The sequence below is a fragment of the Protopterus annectens genome, chromosome 1.part0, assembly GCF_019279795.1.
Source record: "Protopterus annectens isolate FY-2018-M chromosome 1.part0, PAN1.0, whole genome shotgun sequence".
Lineage (NCBI taxonomy): Eukaryota > Metazoa > Chordata > Ceratodontiformes > Protopteridae > Protopterus > Protopterus annectens.
Window position 1 is genome coordinate 1257658959 of NC_056725.1, and position 19237 is coordinate 1257678195.

The 19237-nt window shown below is 40.7% G+C and overlaps 1 protein-coding gene across 18 annotated transcripts in view; it reads right to left on the bottom strand.

Annotated features, from left to right (window-relative positions):
• Window positions 1-19237, bottom strand: part of SNAP91 (synaptosome associated protein 91) — a 2005574-nt gene that overhangs the window by 1027239 nt on the left and 959098 nt on the right. For all 18 annotated transcript variants that reach the window (XM_044066094.1, XM_044066049.1, XM_044066072.1 and 15 more), the window contains exon 5: window positions 2265-2358. In XM_044066094.1, the coding sequence (XP_043922029.1) occupies window positions 2265-2358 (94 nt within the window). The remainder of the gene's footprint in view (window positions 1-2264; window positions 2359-19237) is intronic.

Below are 19237 nucleotides of genomic sequence, written 5' to 3' on the forward strand. Positions count from 1 at the left end.
ATGGAAGTGATGGGAGCCAACGACGGAACCGAAGGAGCAGGTATCCGAGCTGACGGTTCCACGACTCAAACCCCCGCGAACTCCGGCTCTGAGCTCAAAGGGTGAGTCAGAGGAGGAATATCTGCAGACGTGGACGGAGCCGACCCCTAGTGAGGGGGGCTGTACAACATTTTAGCCAGGGCCTGCGATTTTAGCAGTCTGCTGACCACTCTTTCCAAGTCATGGTCCGAAAGTCTTGAGGACCGAGAAGAGTGGGATGAGCGATGACTACGCTCCGATTAGAGCACAGGTGATCTCGGAGCAGAGCGTATTGACTCCAGAGAGGGAGACCTGGACCTTTTTCGACTCTCAGAAGGCTCCGAAGAGCGTATCGGAGCCAAATGGGAGGGAGGAGCATCGGTTCCAGCCGGAGCCGAAATGGAAGGTACAGATTCACCTAACGATGGCTCCGAACTGGGAGCCGACAGTTTAGGTGCCTTAGAAGATTTCACAGGCTGAGCCTTAGCCGGTGAATCTTGAGGTTTAAGTAAACCTCTAAGGATCAATTTATTTTTGTGCTCCTGCAGGACTCTTGGACTGAACGCATGGCAAATGGAGCAAGAGTCCTGCAGGTGCACGGTGCCCAGACAATAAACACAAGTGTGACCATCTGTCAGAGACATCTTCTGACAGCATGAGTCACACTTCTTGAATCCGGACAGCTTAGGATCCTTGGACATATTGACAGGCAAGCCCAAAGGAAAAACGCACTCACACAAAGGTTAAGATACTAATACAACAACAATACACTACAAGCTACCAGAACCGACAATAAGTTGTATAGCAAACAGTGATAATAAGAAAATATTTTTTTTTTTAAGAAAATAGATAGAGAAGAAAAAGGTTATCCTCTAACTCAAACGGACTCCTAGAGATAAGGTTATCCTCTAACTTAAACGGAAAACCTTAGAGGAAAAAGGGAGAAGTATAAGAGGGAGGGGAAACTCTAAGTAAAACAAGTTTCTGAAGAGAAAAGACAAGGATTCAGCTACAAAAACTTATACAAATAAGGGAAATAACTAAACGATAATTCTACTCTAAAAATTTACTAAATTGTGACAGAAAAAAGACAATATAGAAGTTTTATACGACCTGAGCCAGTAGAACAACCTCGCTGCAGAAGCAACAAATGAGATCTGGGTATCTAGCGCCAGGCATCATGGGATATGGGGAGACCTCGAGCCAGTTTGTAGCTCTTGAGCTTTAGAAGATGGCCGAGTCGGAGCAGAGGATCGGCTCCGAACCCAACCAGCAAGAATGAAGGCGAGATAGACAACTTAACATCAAAAGTTATGGGAGGGAAATTCTTACAGAAATGGTTGGAGCCAAAACTAAAAATTATCCAGTTTGCTGTCATGCTCCTCTGACAGCAATAGAAAACATTTTCCTCCTGTGTGATTACCAGATATTTTGCCTGGGTTGCCCCTGGAAAGGGACTGTGTTCCAGAGGGACAAATGGGTATTACTATTAACCTTGAAGATACTATGCAAAGATGTGACTGAATAAAGAGAGCACTTATAACTTGCTGAAAACTCCCAAGTCTTAATCGACATAAACATAAGACACTGCCATCAACAATGACAGTGAGTACACATGTGAGCAGCTATATTACCATACCCATAATATGGAAGACAGGAAGTGCTTAGGTTTACTTACCAGTGGGGTAATGTGTGCTCAATGACATATTAATGACTGGACTGAAACATTTTTAAGGGTAGCATAGCAGAACAGCAGTTAAAAAGCTGGTTTAAAATGGCTTTGATGAATGCAAATGGAAACCCTATCTGTCTTGGCTTTGGGTAGCAAACTGTTTGGTATTCTTGGGTATGCCAGTGTAAATATAATGCACACATATATGGGGAGCAAATGGGATATTTAATGCATAACATGATGGGTCTAATTTCTGACGTTCTGACGACAAGGAATGTGCATGCTGCTGCAGTGCTGATCATGTTGCATGTGCTTGTGGGTGCACACAACCTGCAAACCTCAATAAAAAGAAGTGTAAAAAATAAAAAAAATGATACCTTGAGAGAAGCGCATTACCACTATGCAGCCAACAAAGTCAGAAAGTTATACAAAGGTGACAGAGAATCTTAAGTTTTCACTGATGAATCCTCTCTCTGGAGTACTACATGGTCAACACATGAAAGCAATTGTCTGAACATTTTGAATACTTGTCCAGTACTACATTTGTCAGCAATCGAAACAGATTAGTACTTACATCAAACTCAAGCAAAGCATCAATCTGTCCTTGCAAAATTGGCATGCCTTTCAACAGCTTCTCAGGAACCATTGTCCGCATTACACCATCAGCCCTACAAATGTAGAAAGAACAAAATGTTCAGATAGCAGTAAAATAACTGACCATGTTTAGATATCTATAATGACTCATATGTATGTCTCCTGGGAGAAAAAGACAAATGATGCATACTCAGTACATGTGCATGTTATTCACTGCAAAACTACAGTTAAAAAGTTAAAGGTTCCACTTTTTTTTTCCTGGGCAGTTACCATTCATACTCAATGACAACTTCCATTTCCTGACAACAGTTTGTAGGCTTTGTTTTAAAAACAAGATGTTTCATAATTTCTGAATTCTAAATTCTTTCCTCCATCATCTCTTCTTTCTTTCTCCAGTAGAGTTTTCTTTCTTTCGTATATATAATACACACCCAACCTATCAGATAATAAATTAATGTATCTAACTACTGCATCTAAATCTATCAAGGAAAAGTACCAAATCAACCTGTCAATACTTGCAAGCATACCTCTTGAATGTCCCTGATTTTGAAGAACATCCATAATTTTCCTCACAATTTTGCCATATCCCTCATAAAATAATCACTGAGTATTACAGTAAGTCTATAATACCAGACAATACTCTTCCATAGTTACTGCTGTTACTGCTGTTGAGAAAAAGCATGTTGATTCACATACTGTTGTTCTATCAACATTTTTTAATCAAAAAATCAAATGGTTGTAAAGTGACTTGGTCATTCCCCTACTGGGTAGTAAGGAAACGATGTCGCAAAGGAGAATTTGTGATTAGTTTAATGCGGTTTTTATTATAGAGGTTGTGATTAGTTTAATGCGGTTTTTATTATGAGGTTATTTTACCCTTGGGGGCTTGCCTAGTGGTTGATAAGTGGTTTGGCTATACACTTACTAAGTCAGCAAGGAAGTAACACCGTGAAAGAACTTATGAACGGTTGATGTGATTGCCTTGTCCAAAAAGAATTATTCTGATTGGTCAGTCTGAGTTTTAATTCATGAATGATGAGCCGTTCTTTTACTGATCTGATGATCTGATCTGGTGAAGGCTAAGGTCAAAAGTGCTTATCTTTAAGGTTCAACAGTTCTGTTTTTATTAAAAAGTCCTTTTCTATTAAAAGTTTGGTTTTAAATTGAATTATTCTGTGGTGGTGTACTTGGAATTTTTCTCCTACAATACCCTATTCATGGGTGACTTCAACTACTTCACTATAAATGGGGATATTTTCACAACCTCCAGACTTACAGGCCCAGAGACTGCTGGAGTTTGCAAACACAAACACCTTGGGACAGACAGTCCATACACCATCTAGGGGTGCAAATATACTCAACCTGATACAAACATGGAAGATTGCTATCTTTGTACTCTGGTTCTTACAGACTGTTGATAGACAATCTATTCCTGGCATACAAGGCATCCTTAGTTCCCACTATAAAGGACCTTTTGCATATCTGCAAAATACATAGGATCACAATTACTTGATCTAGGGATTTAAACTTTGCTTGCGACATAAATACGGGGTCTACTTCAAATTAATGAAACATACTTACCCGAACACGATATTGCCAAGACAAGATTATCGAAACCTTATTTTAGCAAACAACCAGATAGCCAAAACATTACCCAGAGTAAGTATCCAGTGATACAGCATGGGGAAATTTGCCCTTTCTCCCACTGTAGTGTGATCTTGCACATGGTATATTTAGTTAGGGGTGTGTGGGGGGCATAGCCCCCCAATTGGAAGGATTGGAGATAGTGCGGTGCATTTCTTTTTGACATGTTGGACGACTGAATACTTACCCTGAGAAAAGTTTCGGAAATCTAGTCATTCGTTAAAATAAGGTTTCGGCAACCTTGTCTCAGCAATTTTGTTTTCAGGTAAGTGGGTTTTTATTAATTTGAAGAAGACCCATCCTGAGACACTGTAGCAACTGCCTCATGTACACAGACAACAATCTACTACTACCACCTAGGAAGAAAATTTGTGAGAGATGCAATTACATAAAGAAGCTAGAATCTAGGCTCTCTCCCTCACAAGCCAGTATATCTGGCACTAAAAAGGCTGTCCACACAATCACTACACCTCAAACACCACCCACAACTACACAACATACACCCACATATGCGGAGGTTTTCAACAAAAATAAACCTAAACAAAGGAGACCTCAGAGGCAAAAACACATGAGAACTCCACAACCCTCCACACCGCATACCATGCATAGTCCACATACCAGTGTCTCACAACCACTAAGGCCTAACCATAAACTCAACATATTAGTCATAGGAGACTCCATTGTGGGACACACAGATGTGCCTCTCCCCAGGCTGGATAAGGAGAAAGTCACGGTTAGTTGTTTGTCAGGTACCAGAATCCACCATATCATACATGCACTCAAGTCTCTCAACAACAGGTACTGTTATGACTCTGTTATAGTCCATATTGGCGTGAACGACTTGAGATGAACTTCCCTGGACTATATGAAGACAGACATGACTGAGCTTGCTGAATATGTGTCCCAGGGAGGTATGTCCCTAGCCTTAAGCAACATTCTACTGTCAACCAGAATGATGCCTCAATACAAACAGAAAATGATTGACTAACAATTGGCTTAGATTCTGGTGTCATTCCAGGGGGATCCAGTGCCTGACAGCCTGGGAAGATATGATTGACAGACTAAGACGCTTTGCTAGAGATGGCCTGCATCTATCTGTCTCACTTGGGCTTCAGGCTTCTGGTAAAGGCCCTTGCCCCCTGCACAGTGCCCTTTTTTAGGAAAAGTCATGAGTTTGATACTACCAACATAAAAATCTGAACAAAATGCAAATTAAAGGTCATGCTTGTAAATGCTAGGAGTCTAAGCATGAAACTGTGCTCATTGCAAGCATTCTTAACCCTGGAAAATGCTGATATTTGTGCAGTCACAGAAACCTGGTCCAAAGGTGCGGAGAGCACCCCAACCTTACCTGGTTACTCATCCTATCATACATTCAGAACCCAAAATGTGGGCAGCAAAGCCAAAGGAGGTGGAGTTTCAATATATATATTATAGACACACACACCTCCAGGCTGGTCAAACAGTATGATGCACAGGAGACACTCCAGGTGCAGTTAACTGTTGACAAGACCCCTATTCAAATTACAGCTAGCTATAGGCCCCCACATTTGACTCAAGATGCCCACTCCACCTATCTGGACCTCTTCAAATCTATCAAGATTCAACCTTTTACCCTGATCCCGGGTGACTTTATTTACCCAACCATAGATTGGAAAAACTACTCATGCCAGACCACAAATGCCCAGAGATTCCTTGATTTTATCAATGCAAATGCCTTGGAACAGCTAGTCGATACCCCTTACAAGAGGTGATAATATCTTGCACTTGGTATTAACCAACATGAGTAACCAGTGTAGTACACCCCTAAGGTATCATCATCCCTGGTAAGCTCCGACCTAAAAAGGTCACTTTGGAAGTCACCATCTCCCCTGACCCCCCCCCCCCCCACTAGTTAGGGTCAAAGAAAAAACTTCTTCAAAGCTGATTACAACCTCCTGAGGGATGGTATAAACAGCTTCACAGCCCCCTCACCCACTATAGGAACTGACACCAATGTCCAAATCTACACCAAAGTACTATACGAGCATTTATATAGATGCATGAAATCAGGAATACCTGACAAGAACCACAAGGAAGAGTGAACCCTGTCTGGTGGACATCTGCAATAAATAAACTATATAACAAAAGAAAAGAAATTGCTGTCCAGCACCAAGAAGGAGCAAGTTCCCAATTGGAAACAATCTCTCCTTAGCCTGAACAAGCAAATAAGAGCACTAGTGAAATCCTCTAAAGCCAACTTTGAGTTCAAATTGGCCACATCTACTAGAGACAATCATAAGGCCTTCTTCTCATATGTCCACAGTCTCAAAGGAAGCACGCAGATCTGTTCAGAACTGGTAGTCAAGGACACCACATACACAAATGCTGTAGATATAGCCAATCTACTGGCTGAAAGAGTCAGTGAAAACTTCTCCCCTCTATCTCCCCTATCAGTAAATCAGGACATCCCCAGTAACTGCCTCCCACCCCTTATCTCTAGGGAACAGGTCATCACTGTCCTCTCAAAGAAAAAAAATACAGCCTCCATGGGACCCTATAACATCCCAGGCTGCATCCTACATGAACTCAGGCACGAACTTGCAACACCATTAGGCACCTTATTCAACCAAAGACTGAGTACCAGCTTTGTCCCAGCCGACTGTAGGACAGCCACTGTCATCCCTTTAAAGGTGGAGCATCCATCGATTCAGGAAATTATACACCCTTCAGCCTAACTAGCCTGATCTGCAAGGTCATGGAATGGATTATCATGGACCTCATTAACAGGGACACTGGCAACCTCCAAACACTCAAACCCACACAGTTTTGCTTTGTCAAGGGGAGGTCATATCTGTTAAATCTGGTCAACTTCTTTGAGACAGTCACCAAAGCCATGGACAAGGGGAAGACCGTGCACATCACCTACCTTGACCTGGCCAAAGCTTTTGACACTATTCCCCACTCGGGCATAGCATATAAACTTTCAGCTAGGCATCAATCCATATGTTACCAGATGGGTAGCAAACTGGCTCATTGATAGAACCCCTTATTCCACCAAAACACAAGAAAACAAACTGCAAAATTCTAAAGAATAAGGCACCATGCCTGGAACAACAAATTATTTTATTATAAAGCACTTTTCGTCCACACCAAATAGTCGAACTTCATCAGATACAAGTACTTCATTCACAAGAAACAGTTTAAATAACCTTCTTAGTAAGAAACATGACATCCCAGCTCAGTAAGTCACATGACATCCCAGCTAAAAATTTAAAGTGCTAGTCACATCTATTTAAGAAATAACAGCATATATTTAAAATGATCATGTTAATATTTCTAAAATCTGCAATTACACTAGTTAAAACAAAAAATATGTTAAACTTCTGTTCAGCAATTTAATAGAACAGTGAATATAAAACTTAAAAATGTAAAAATGTATTTAGGGGAAATGTCCCCAATACTATCTCATTAGATTTTTCAATTTCAAAATATGCATTAGGGAACACATATCATTGAGGCCTGGGTGGCTATAGGCATTTAATCGAATTTGCCAAATAAGTTATAGTCTTTCGAGTTCTAACTGGATGGAGTCTCCCCTAAGATTCTATGCCACTTGATTTATAACTCGAAATGTAAATGTGTGTTCAGGATTCATAAAGATATGCTTTGCCAAAGCATTTTCCATTTTTTGTCTACTGATACTGCATACATGTTCGTAGACTCTATCACTAAGCCTTCTTTCTGTTTTGCCTATGTAGAATGATTCACACAACTGACACTTGGCTAAATAAACCACCATCATAGAATTACACTTGTGTTTCATTCTACAGCTTATCTTACTACTGTTCACTATTGTTGTGAGGCCCGCGTTCATGTCCCTACAGTAATGGCAATTCCCACTGTTAGAAAAATGTGTATTAATGTGTGTATGCTTAATGCCAAATTATCAAGTGTTTTTAATATGCTTTTCATTCTATTTTTCATGCACTGTGATTTATACAAATTGAGTTTCATATGAGACTGAAAATATGCTTTTCTAAAACTGCAGCATGCTTACTGAAACTTGCAAGTTCCCTCTGACCTAGTAACTGCTAGCACAGCAATATTCTTGTTTATGCCTTGTGGAAATGTACTTGAGAAGCAGGTGTTTATCTGCTAGGTCAGAAGCATATGAATGAACAATATAAATGTAATGATTCTAGACAAACAGCCTTGTTCAGAGGATGGGAACCTCTGCAGCTGCAGTAGTTTAGAGATAAGGTAGACAAGGGATTATTAGAGAAATGAACTGCTAGCATTGTGCTTGATTTAGCCATAGTATCTTGAATGTAACATAACAAGTATCTAACTGAAAGTAACCAAGGCCATGTTGTTTTCCTCAGGAAGTTACACATAAAAATTGTTTAAATCAGCAGAAAATCATGGGAAAGATGGTCAGCAGATGATGATGAAAAGGTGGTAATCTGTTACGTCAGCATGGTAGGACAGGATTAATTTGATAACCTATAAAAATGAATGCATTTCCTGTTTCTGGTGAGACAAACTCTGTATTAGCACGTTTTTGTCTCCTTGCTGCAAGATTAAAGTGCCTTACCCTGAACCTACCGTGTTTTGATCATTTTTAAAGTATATTTTTCTTTTAACAGATTGGTCCTTCGGACCGGAATACGTATCTCTCGCTCTGGACCTAGGTCAGAATTGGGCCCTGTGGCATGCATCCGTACGGAGAAGAGGCCAAATCGGCTCTTCTGTTTTAAAAGACCTCCAACTGAATTGTCGTTCGAAAGAGGCCAGCCACTGTTTCTGATCTGGGATTGGAGGACGAGTCAACGATCCGGTGGATCAACTCACGGAGGGTCAGGTAAGGAGGAATTACCTTATTTCTGTTTTAAGATCAGGGACTAAGTACAGAACTGTTTTTTGTCAGGTAAATTTGCGTATGCAGATTAGAGACAGAAAAAGGGGTTACTGTTCTTTGTCACAGATCAGGGAAACAGAATAGGTAGACAGTTATTCTAGATAAACTGTGAAAAGGTATAGATTTGTGGTACCACGTGATAGAAAGGGTTACGTAACAATTTACAGCTTAGCTAAGACACCAATGGGAAATCAGTGCACAAAAAGTTCCCGGGACACGCCCCCAACTGAAGACGCGAAGTATATGCAATTACAGCGTGCCGATAATGTTAAATATTACACCAAATGGGTCGATAAGTACAAATTTGAGGGTAGTTTAGATAAACCTGCACTTATGAAACTTGTAAAACAGTTAAAAATAGACGCGAAAGGTCAACTAAAAAAGCAGAGGCAATTAGGAGTCCCTCAGGCGCATAGGTGGCTTGAGGAAGCAAATCGTAGGGAGCAAAGAATTAAAAATTCAAAAACAATGTTTTTAGACAAAGACGACAATAATTTAGTAATAGCAACGGCCCCTCTTTCGCCCCCTCCACTTCCGTTACCAGAATATGAAGCGAGTGGACGAGCCGATCCACCTCCGCTATACCCAGCAGTCCCTGCAAAAGCACAACCATTTGTCAGGGATCCCATCGAGACTAGGTCTCGAACACACGACTTGAGGAGGGAAATTGAATTAAATGAATTAAATAGAGCATCACAAGCTATGAGTGAAGAAGAGATATGTCCGCTCATAGAAGTACCGAATCCTCAGGCAGGACAAGATCCAACACTTTTAGTTTATAGACCGTGGACACCGGAAGATGTCCGGAAAGCCACAGAAGGTATTCCCCACCCAAAAGTGAACTTTAGAAAACTTTTAGAAGACTTACTGGGCATGAGATTAAGTTACCATCTAAATGGAGAAGAAGTAGAAAAAGTAGTTAAAGAAATTGTGGGTCCAGATTGGCACATGATCAGTGGCGACTGGAATCCTCGTGACGCACAACTTAGACCACTCCCACATACTAATGCAGAACTGGATGGCAGAGTGAAAGGTCTAACAGACCGAATCTCAGAAAAGTGGAAGCCTAGGGCTGATTGGACTTGCATTAATCAATGCATTCAACAGGAAGGTGAAACAGTTGCTAGATATTATGCTAGACTGTTAGAGTGTTTTAATAATCACTGCGGAATGCAGATACCAGAAAACCAGACACATGATTCCTCATATGAACAACAGTTAAAGAACGCATTCTTGAAGGGTAGTATAACTCCCATTAGTAGCTTTATTACGAAGCATATGGTAGATCATCGAACAAGTAGATTACAGCCATTACTTGAATATGCTAGACATGCAGAAAGACATTTCAATAGTAAAAAGAAAAATAAAACTCAAGTATTTTCAGCAGAAGATGGGTCAGAAGTATTTGTAGTACAAACTGGGAAAAAGGGTAAGAAAAATACCCAGGGAAATAAACAATCTGACAAACGATCAGAAGATTTCGAGGAGAGAAAGAAAAAGGGTGAGTGTTTTAAGTGCGGGAAAAAAGGACATTTAGCGAGGGATTGCAGGCTAAACAAGAAGGCGACTACAGAAAATAAGGAGGATGAGGAATGACTATACGATAGTCAGGAATCATTAGAAGAGAGTGAGCAGGGAAAGGTAAGTGTAAATGTGATAGGAGAAGAGGATGTGACACTGTGACACAAGGGGTAGAGGATGTATATGAGTACGCAGACATAGAAGAAAATGAAATTTTAGACCTAGCTCTTTTGAGCTTGGAGCTTTACTTAGCAGACACGAAACCGGAAGTGACTCTTCTGGTGGAGGGGCGGGAAGTTAAATTTTTGTGTGACTCAGGGGCTTCACGAACCCTGATACACCCTTCCAAATTACCGGAAGATACAGAATCACCAGATTATATACTAGTGAAAGCAGCTAATGGACAGCTGTATTGGGAGCCACTCTCCCGTGACATAACAATAATAGACCCCGTTTCAGGGATGACTCAGAAAAGTAAAATTGTAGTTTCTGCAAAATGCCCAGTGAATCTTTTGGGTAGAGATTTGATGCAGATATTTGGCATAGCCGTAGTTCCAACCATGCAGGGTATGGAAGCACAGCGACAAATGGACACTTTTGTAGTGCGACCGGAGGGGAAATGTATTATTGGTACAGCCAGGACTTGGTTACAAGTGGTCCGGGGGCAGTAACCGAAGAACTGATGAACGTAGCCATCAGCAAGTTCCCCTCCCTCGACATTGACAAACAGCATTTGTTGCATTGTACTCTATATTACTGTAATAGATCAGGACCTGATAAAGATTATGAACAAGAATTGTTTCAGAAACATGCAAACAGGCTAGTATTGCGAAACTTGTACTGGGATACAGAAGGGAACAGTGTAGCAAGCTGTTCATTGCCCCAGGAATTTTTAGCACTTTACAAATCTAATCGACTGCCCCATGTTAGTTTGACTAAGAACAAAACTTTAAGATGGGCAGACTTAGGTGAAAAAGTCACAAGGTGGGAAAAGCAGACAGAATTAGAGCTCTCTGAACAGGGAGTACAGAAACAAAGGTTGAATTGGATTACACAGACACACCCAGCTGTACACTCACAGGCCAGTGAGAATAGCTGAGTATTACTCTTATTGGAAGAAGAGGAAAAAGCCTTGCGGGACATACCAGACATTCTCTGGTCAGCAGGGAAATTAGATGTAGGACTTATACGAACAGCAGGACCAGTTACCATAACGCCAAAGTCAGCTTTTAGACCCCAGAAAAGACAGTATCCCTTGAGAAAAGATGCAGAGGTAGGAATCAAACCTATCATAGCAGCCTTACTTAAGGAAGGAGTCTTAATAGAATCTCCTGATTCACCATGTAATACACCTTTATTTCCTGTAAAGAAAGCAAACGGGGAATGGCGTATGGTCAAAGACTTACAAGCAGTGAATAATGCAGTTATACCCAGGGCACCAACGGTGGCAGATCCACACACCTTACTGAATGATTTAAAGCCAGAACAGAAATATTTTTCAGTGGTAGACATTAGTAATGCATTTTTCTCGATACCGATATACCCTGACAGCCAATATTGGTTTGCATTTACATTTCAGGGAAAGTGGTACACATATACCGGATTACCACAGGGATACTGTGAAAGTCCAACAATATTTGCACAGGAAATGGCAATCAACCTGGCGGGATTTATCCCACCGAAAGGTAGTCAGATTCTACTTTATGTAGACGACATTCTGCTGGCAGCCCCCACCCAGCAAGAATGCAAAGAAGACACGATAGCTTTATTACAATTTTTAGCTACTCAAGGTCACAAAGTAAACAAAGACAAGTTACAGCTTTGGAGAAAACAAGTTAAATACTTGGAATATGTAATATCCAAAGAAGGTAGAATATTAGATGAAGACAGAAAAACAGCGATTTTACACGCACCTAGACCAACTACCAAGAAGGAAATGATGTCTTTCCTGGGAACTACTAATTTTTGTCGGAGTTGGATACCGAACTATGCTTTGGAATCTACTCCACTGGCCGACTTAATATTTAAGAAACCGATGGCAGCACAAGATTTATTACAATGGACACCTGAAGCAGAAGCAGCTTTCTGTAAGCTGAAACAATTGATAGCATCATCCTTAGTTTTAGGATTACCAAACTATAACAAGCAGTTTATTCAAACTGTAGATTGTAAGCAAGGTTATATGACATCAGTATTAACACAGCAACATGGGGACAAACAACGCCCCATAGCTTACTATTCATCACAGTTAAACCCAGTGGCGCGATCCCTGCCCCACTGTGTACAAGCAGTAGTTGCAGCTGCAATGGCAGTGCAGGCTTCAGCCTCAGTAGTGTTATTCTACCCTCTCACATTGAGAGTGCCTCATGCAGTCGCAATTATTTTACTGCAAGAAAAAGTAGCATATCTTTCTCCAGCTAGGCATCTTTCCTGTATGACCGTACTGTTGAGCCAACCTCATATGACAATTGAACGATGTACAACTTTGAATCCGTCAACTTTGCTTCCAACCCCTGCAGATGGCAAACCGCACTGCTGCCTGCAGGAGATTGAACAAAAGACATTACCAAGACAAGACCTTACGGATGTTCCCTTGGATGATGCCGAGGTGACATGCTATGTGGACGGCTCGTGAAGGAGGTGTCCTACAGGACAGAACCTAGTGGGGTATGCAGTCGTTTCTGATACTAAAACTTTAGAAGCAAAATCTTTACCACACAACTTATCTGCACAAGCAGCAGAATTGATTGCCTTAACAAGGGCATGTACCTTAGCAAAAAGTAAGAAAGTGAACATTTATACTGACAGTCAGTATGCTTTTTCTACTGTACATGTTTTTGCGCAACAGTGGAAAAATAGAGGAATGATAACATCTACTGGTAAACCGATTAATCATGCGCAACTTATTCTAGACTTGTTAGATTCAGTTCAGTTACCCAAGAAAGTAGCTATTTGCAAATGGTAGCTCATACGAAACAGGATAGAATTTCAAAAGGTAATGCACGGGCCGATACAGCTGCAAAGTAGGCAGCCTCAGCCACAGAAACTTTTCTTTTGAGTGAAGAATTACAACCTTCAGAGATTTTAGATTTAGAAATGTTAAAAACAATGCAGACACTTACTACAAATATTGAGAAACAAAAGTGGATAAAATGAGGAGCAATCCTCGAGAAGGGACTGTACATCTCCAAGGAAAAGAAACCGATTTTGCCATCTAATTTGTTTAGATATGCAGCGTTGTTGAGCCATGGGCAGAGCCATGTCTCAACAGGGGGGATGGTACAGTTAGTGAATCAAGTGTTTACAACCTATGGGTTTACAAACTATACAAAAAATATTTGTGCAGCATGCCATGTTTGTAACAAGCATCATGCACAAGGGGTGTTGAAGCCTAAGCGAGGGAATTTTCCTACACCACCATATCCGTTCCATACTATCTGTATGGATTTCATAGAATTGAATAAATGTGAGAATAAGAAATATTGCCTTGTTATTATAGACATGTTTTCCAAATGGGTAGAAGCGTTTCCGACCAAAAATCCAGATGCAGCTACTGTTGCAAAGGTCCTCGTTAAAGAAATTATACCTAGAGTTGGTATACCGGAAAAGATTTATAGTGATAACGGGACACATTTCGTGAACCAAACAATCCAGCAACTCAGTCGTTATTTTGGGATATCGTTAAAGAACCACTGTGCGTACCACCCTCAATCTGCAGGGCTAGTAGAGAGGCACAATGGGGTATTGAAGAATAAACTTAGGAAGTTGATAGAAGAGACACAGAAAAATTGGGTGCACTGTTTGCCTTTAGCACTGTTGAGTATGAGAACTGTTCCAAATGTAAAGGGATTAACTCCTTTTGAAACTTTGTTTGGGAGGGCATATTATACACCTCAGTGGAAACCTCTCATGTCTACAGAACAGGAGGCTGACAGTTCACTTGCAGGATATATGAGGCGATTTTTGAATAAAAAACTTTTGCAGTTAAATTCTGTGTCAGATAAAGAGCAATCGAAATCGGAAGCACCAGTAGCCCCAGGCACCTGGGTCTGGGTGAAGATTGTGAAATGGAAGAATTGGAGCTCTCCGAAGTGGGAAGGTCCGTACCAGGTACTATTGTTGACACCCACTGCAGTCAAGATTGCAGAACGAGCTTCCTGGATTCATTTGACATTGTAAACTGGTTAAAAACTTTGAACTGGACAAAAACTTTGTTACTGTTGCACAACAAGAACAAAATGGCCAGATACAGAGTGAGCAGAGACACTGAGCAACTTCAGAAAACTTGTATGATTGTTTTTATTGCAATATTGATCACACTGTTCTTTTTGCTGTGGCCGTACTTTTTTCCTGCCACAAAGGTTGAACTGATTAGACGTAATGAACCAAACATAGACTGGCATCCGAACTTTAACACTTAGGCAATAATACGTGTGTACGTGTGTACGCAGAGACTTTCAATGTTTCGAATTGCTGCATCTGTACGGCCATACCAACAGCATACGGGGGGTTTATTAATGACTGCTATCCCCCTAGGGGTCAATGAGACCTGGGAAAATCTGGTTTTTGACACAGTCGCTATTAAAGCACAAGATAAGGTAGCACTGTATTTGCCTGTGACACAAAAAGGAATTGTATGTTTTTATAAAAATGACTCCATCCAAGTTGGATGGAGTAAATGTAATGTTACAGTACAGTATAAGTGTTATAGAAAACCAAATGATTTGAGTGGATCTTGTAGTACAGATTATGACTCATTTTTGAAATCTATGCATAAAACTCTTGATCAGGTACAGCATAATCCTGTACTTTTCAAACAGTTATCAGTGACAGATAGGAAAATGTTTTATGCAGGGCAGTCATTTCGTAACAAAGTAATGACAAAGGTAGAGGATTGTTATTTTGTATGTGGCAAAAAGGCATATAAATGGTTACCTGAGAATTGGTCTGGCAGTTGTTTTTTGGGATACCTGGTTCCGGCCATCCGACACACTTCAGTTTTGCCTCAGGGGAGTATTCGAAATACTCGAGACGTAACCAAAAAGACCGTTAAGAAACCTGAGAAACCAGTGGGACGGATCGAAGCAGGGTGGAAAGACCATCATAATGTGGGAACCAAACTTGTGCACATGGACTTGAGCGATGCCATTATATCCTGGGCAGGTATATCACCCATGTATGGCGGAGTCAAATTAATATGGGAGCTGCGAAAACTGTCCAAACTTCTCGAAATAACGAGTAATGCAACATTTTCTGCCCTTGAACTGATAACTGATGAACTGAATGCCATGAGAACTGTAGTGCTTCAAAACCAAATGGCCCTTGACTTCACCCTAGCGGCGAGAGGCAGAACTTGCGCTTTAATCAAAGAAGAGTGCTGTGCATTCATTCCTGACCATCAGCATGAGATCAACGACCATCTCGAGGGGATTCAGCAAGTGTCGGCCATGACCAAACCAGGCCCAAACCCTCTGACAGAGTTTTTTCAGAATGCCTTCGGGGGGTGGGGCTCCATCTTTATGAACATATTGATTGCTATTGGGGTAGGTTTACTCCTAATAGGAGTTTGTATTTGTTGTGGAATCCCCTGCATGAAGAAATTAATTAAAGAATTCATAGATATATCCGTATCTGAGACTATGTATCAAAGTACTGAATTTGAAGAGCTGCTAGAATGCGAGACACTTTCATAAAAGTTTAAACTGAATGACTTTCTTAACTGCAAATCCTGAATGGAAGAGGTTAGGAAAAGAAGCAAGCTGTTTATCCTTTTTTGAAAATAGAATAAAAAGTATTAACAGGAGGGAGATGTTAGAAAAATATGTATTAATGTGTGTATGCTTAATGCCAAATTAATAATCAAGTGTTTTAAATATGCTTTTCATTCTATTTCTCATGCACTGTGATTTATACAAATTGAGTTTCATATGAGACTGAAAATATGATTTTCTAAAACTGCAGCATGCTTAATGAAACTTGCAAGTTGCCCTCTGACCTAGTAACTGCTAGCACAGCAATATTCTTGTTTATGCCTTGTGGAAATGTACTTGAGAAGCAGGTGTTTATCTGCTAGGTCAGAAGCATATGAATGAACAATATAAATGTAATGATTCTAGACAAACAGCCTTGTTCAGAGGATGGGAACCTCTGCAGCTGCAGTAGTTTAGAGATAAGGTAGACAAGGGATTATTAGTGAAATGAACTGCTAGCATTGTGCTTGATTTAGCCATAGTATCTTGAATGTAACATAACAAGTATCTAACTGAAAGTAACCAAGGCCATGTTGTTTTCCTCAGGAAGTTTCACATAAAAATTGTTTAAATCAGCAGAAAATCATGGGAAAGATGGTCAGCAGATGATGATGAAAAGGTGGTAATCTGTTATGTCAGCATGGTAGGACAGGATTAATTTGATAACCTATAAAAATGAATGCATTTCCTGTTTCTGTTGAGACAAACTCTGTATTAGCATGTTTTTGTCTCCTTGCTGCAAGATTAAAGTGCCTTACCCTGAACCTACCGTGTTTTGATCATTTTTAAAGTATATTTTTCTTTTAACAGATTGGTCCTTCGGACCGGAATACATATCTCTCGCTCTGGACCTAGGTCAGAATTGGGCCCTGTGGCATGCATCCGTACGGAGAAGAGGCCAAATCGGCTCTTCTGTTTTAAAAGACCTCCGACTGAATTGTCGTTCGAAAGAGGCCAGCCACTGTTTCTGATCTGGGATTGGAGGACGAGTCAACGATCCGGTGGATCAACTCACGGAGGGTCAGGTAAGGAGGAATTACCTTATTTCTGTTTTAAGATCAGGGACTAGGTACAGAACTGTTTTTTGTCAGGTAAATTTGCGTATGCAGATTAGAGACAGAAAAAGGGGTTACTGTTCTTTGTCACAGATCAGGGAAACAGAATAGGTAGACAGTTATTCTAGATAAACTGTGAAAAGGTATAGATTTGTGGTACCTCGTGATAGAAAGGGTTACGTAACAATTCACAGCTTAGCTAAGACACCAATGGGAAATCAGTGCACAAAAAGTTCCCGGGACACGCCCCTAACTGAAGACGCGAAGTATATGCAATTACAGCGTGCCGATAATGTTAAATATTACACCAAATGGGTCGATAAGTACACATTTGAGGGTAATTTAGATAAACCTGCACTTATGAAACTTGTAAAACAGTTGAAAATAGACGCGAAAGGTCAACTAAAAAAGCAGAGGCAATTAGGAGTCCCTCAGGCGCATAGGTGGCTTGAGGAAGCAAATCGTAGGGAGCAAAGAATTAAAAATTCAAAAACAATGTTTTTAGACAAAGACGACAATAATTTGGTAATAGCAACGGCCCCTCTTTTGCCCCCTCCACTTCCGTTACCAGAATATGAAGCGAGTGGACGACCCGATCCACCTCCGCTATACCCAGCAGTCCCTGCAAAAGCACAACCGTTTGTCAGGGATCCCATCGAGACTAGGTCTCGAACACACGACTTGAGGAGGGAAATTTAATTAAATGAATTAAATAGAGCATCACAAGCTATGAGTGAAGAAGAGATATGTCCGCTCATAGAAGTACCGAATCCTCAGGCAGGACAGGCAGGACAAGATCCGACACTTTTAGTTTATAGACCGTGGACACCGGAAGATGTCCGGAAAGCCACAGAAGGTATTCCCCACCCAAAAGTGAACTTTAGAAAATTTTTAGAAGACTTACTGGGCATGAGATTGAGTTACCATCTAAATGGAGAAGAAGTAGAAAAAGTAGTTAAAGAAATTGTGGGTCCAGATTGGCACATGATCAGTGGCGACTGGAATCCTCGTGACGCACAACTTAGACCACTCCCACATACTAATGCAGAACTGGATGGCAGAGTGAAAGGTCTAACAGACCAAATCTCAGAAAAGTGGAAGCCTAGGGCTGATTGGACTTGCATTAATCAATGCATTCAACAGGAAGGTGAAACAGTTGCTAGATATTATGCTAGACTGTTAGAGTGTTTTAATAATCACTGCGGAATGCAGATACCAGAAAACCAGACACATGATTCCTCATATGAACAACAGTTAAAGAACGCATTCTTGAAGGGTAGTATAACTCCCATTAGTAGCTTTATTACGAAGCATATGGTAGATCATCGAACAAGTAGATTACAGCCATTACTTGAATATGCTAGACATGCAGAAAGACATTTCAATAGTAAAAAGAAAAATAAAACTCAAGTATTTTCAGCAGAAGATGGGTCAGAAGTATTTGTAGTACAAACTGGGAAAAAGGGTAAGAAAAATACCCAGGGAAATAAACAATCTGACAAACGATCAGAAGATTTCGAGGAGAGAAAGAAAAAGGGTGAGTGTTTTAAGTGCGGGAAAAAAGGACATTTAGCGAGGGATTGCAGGCTAAACAAGAAGGCGACTACAGAAAATAAGGAGGATGAGGAATGACTATATGATAGTCAGGAATCATTAGAAGAGAGTGAGCAGGGAAAGGTAAGTGTAAATGTGATAGGAGAAGAGGATGTGACACTGACACAAGGGGTAGAGGATGTATATGAGTACGCAGACATAGAAGAAAATGAAATTTTAGACCTAGCTCTTTTGAGCTTGGAGCTTTACTTAGCAGACACGAAACCGGAAGTGACGCTTCTGGTGGAGGGGAGGGAAGTTAAATTTTTGTGTGACTCAGGGGCTTCACAAACCCTGATACACCCTTCCAAATTACCGGAAGATACAGAATCACCAGATTATATACTAGTGAAAGCAGCTAATGGACAGCTGTATTGGGAGCCACTCTCCCGTGACATAACAATAATAGACCCCGTTTCAGGGATGACTCAGAAAAGTAAAATTGTAGTTTCTGCAAAATGCCCAGTGAATCTTTTGGGTAGAGATTTGA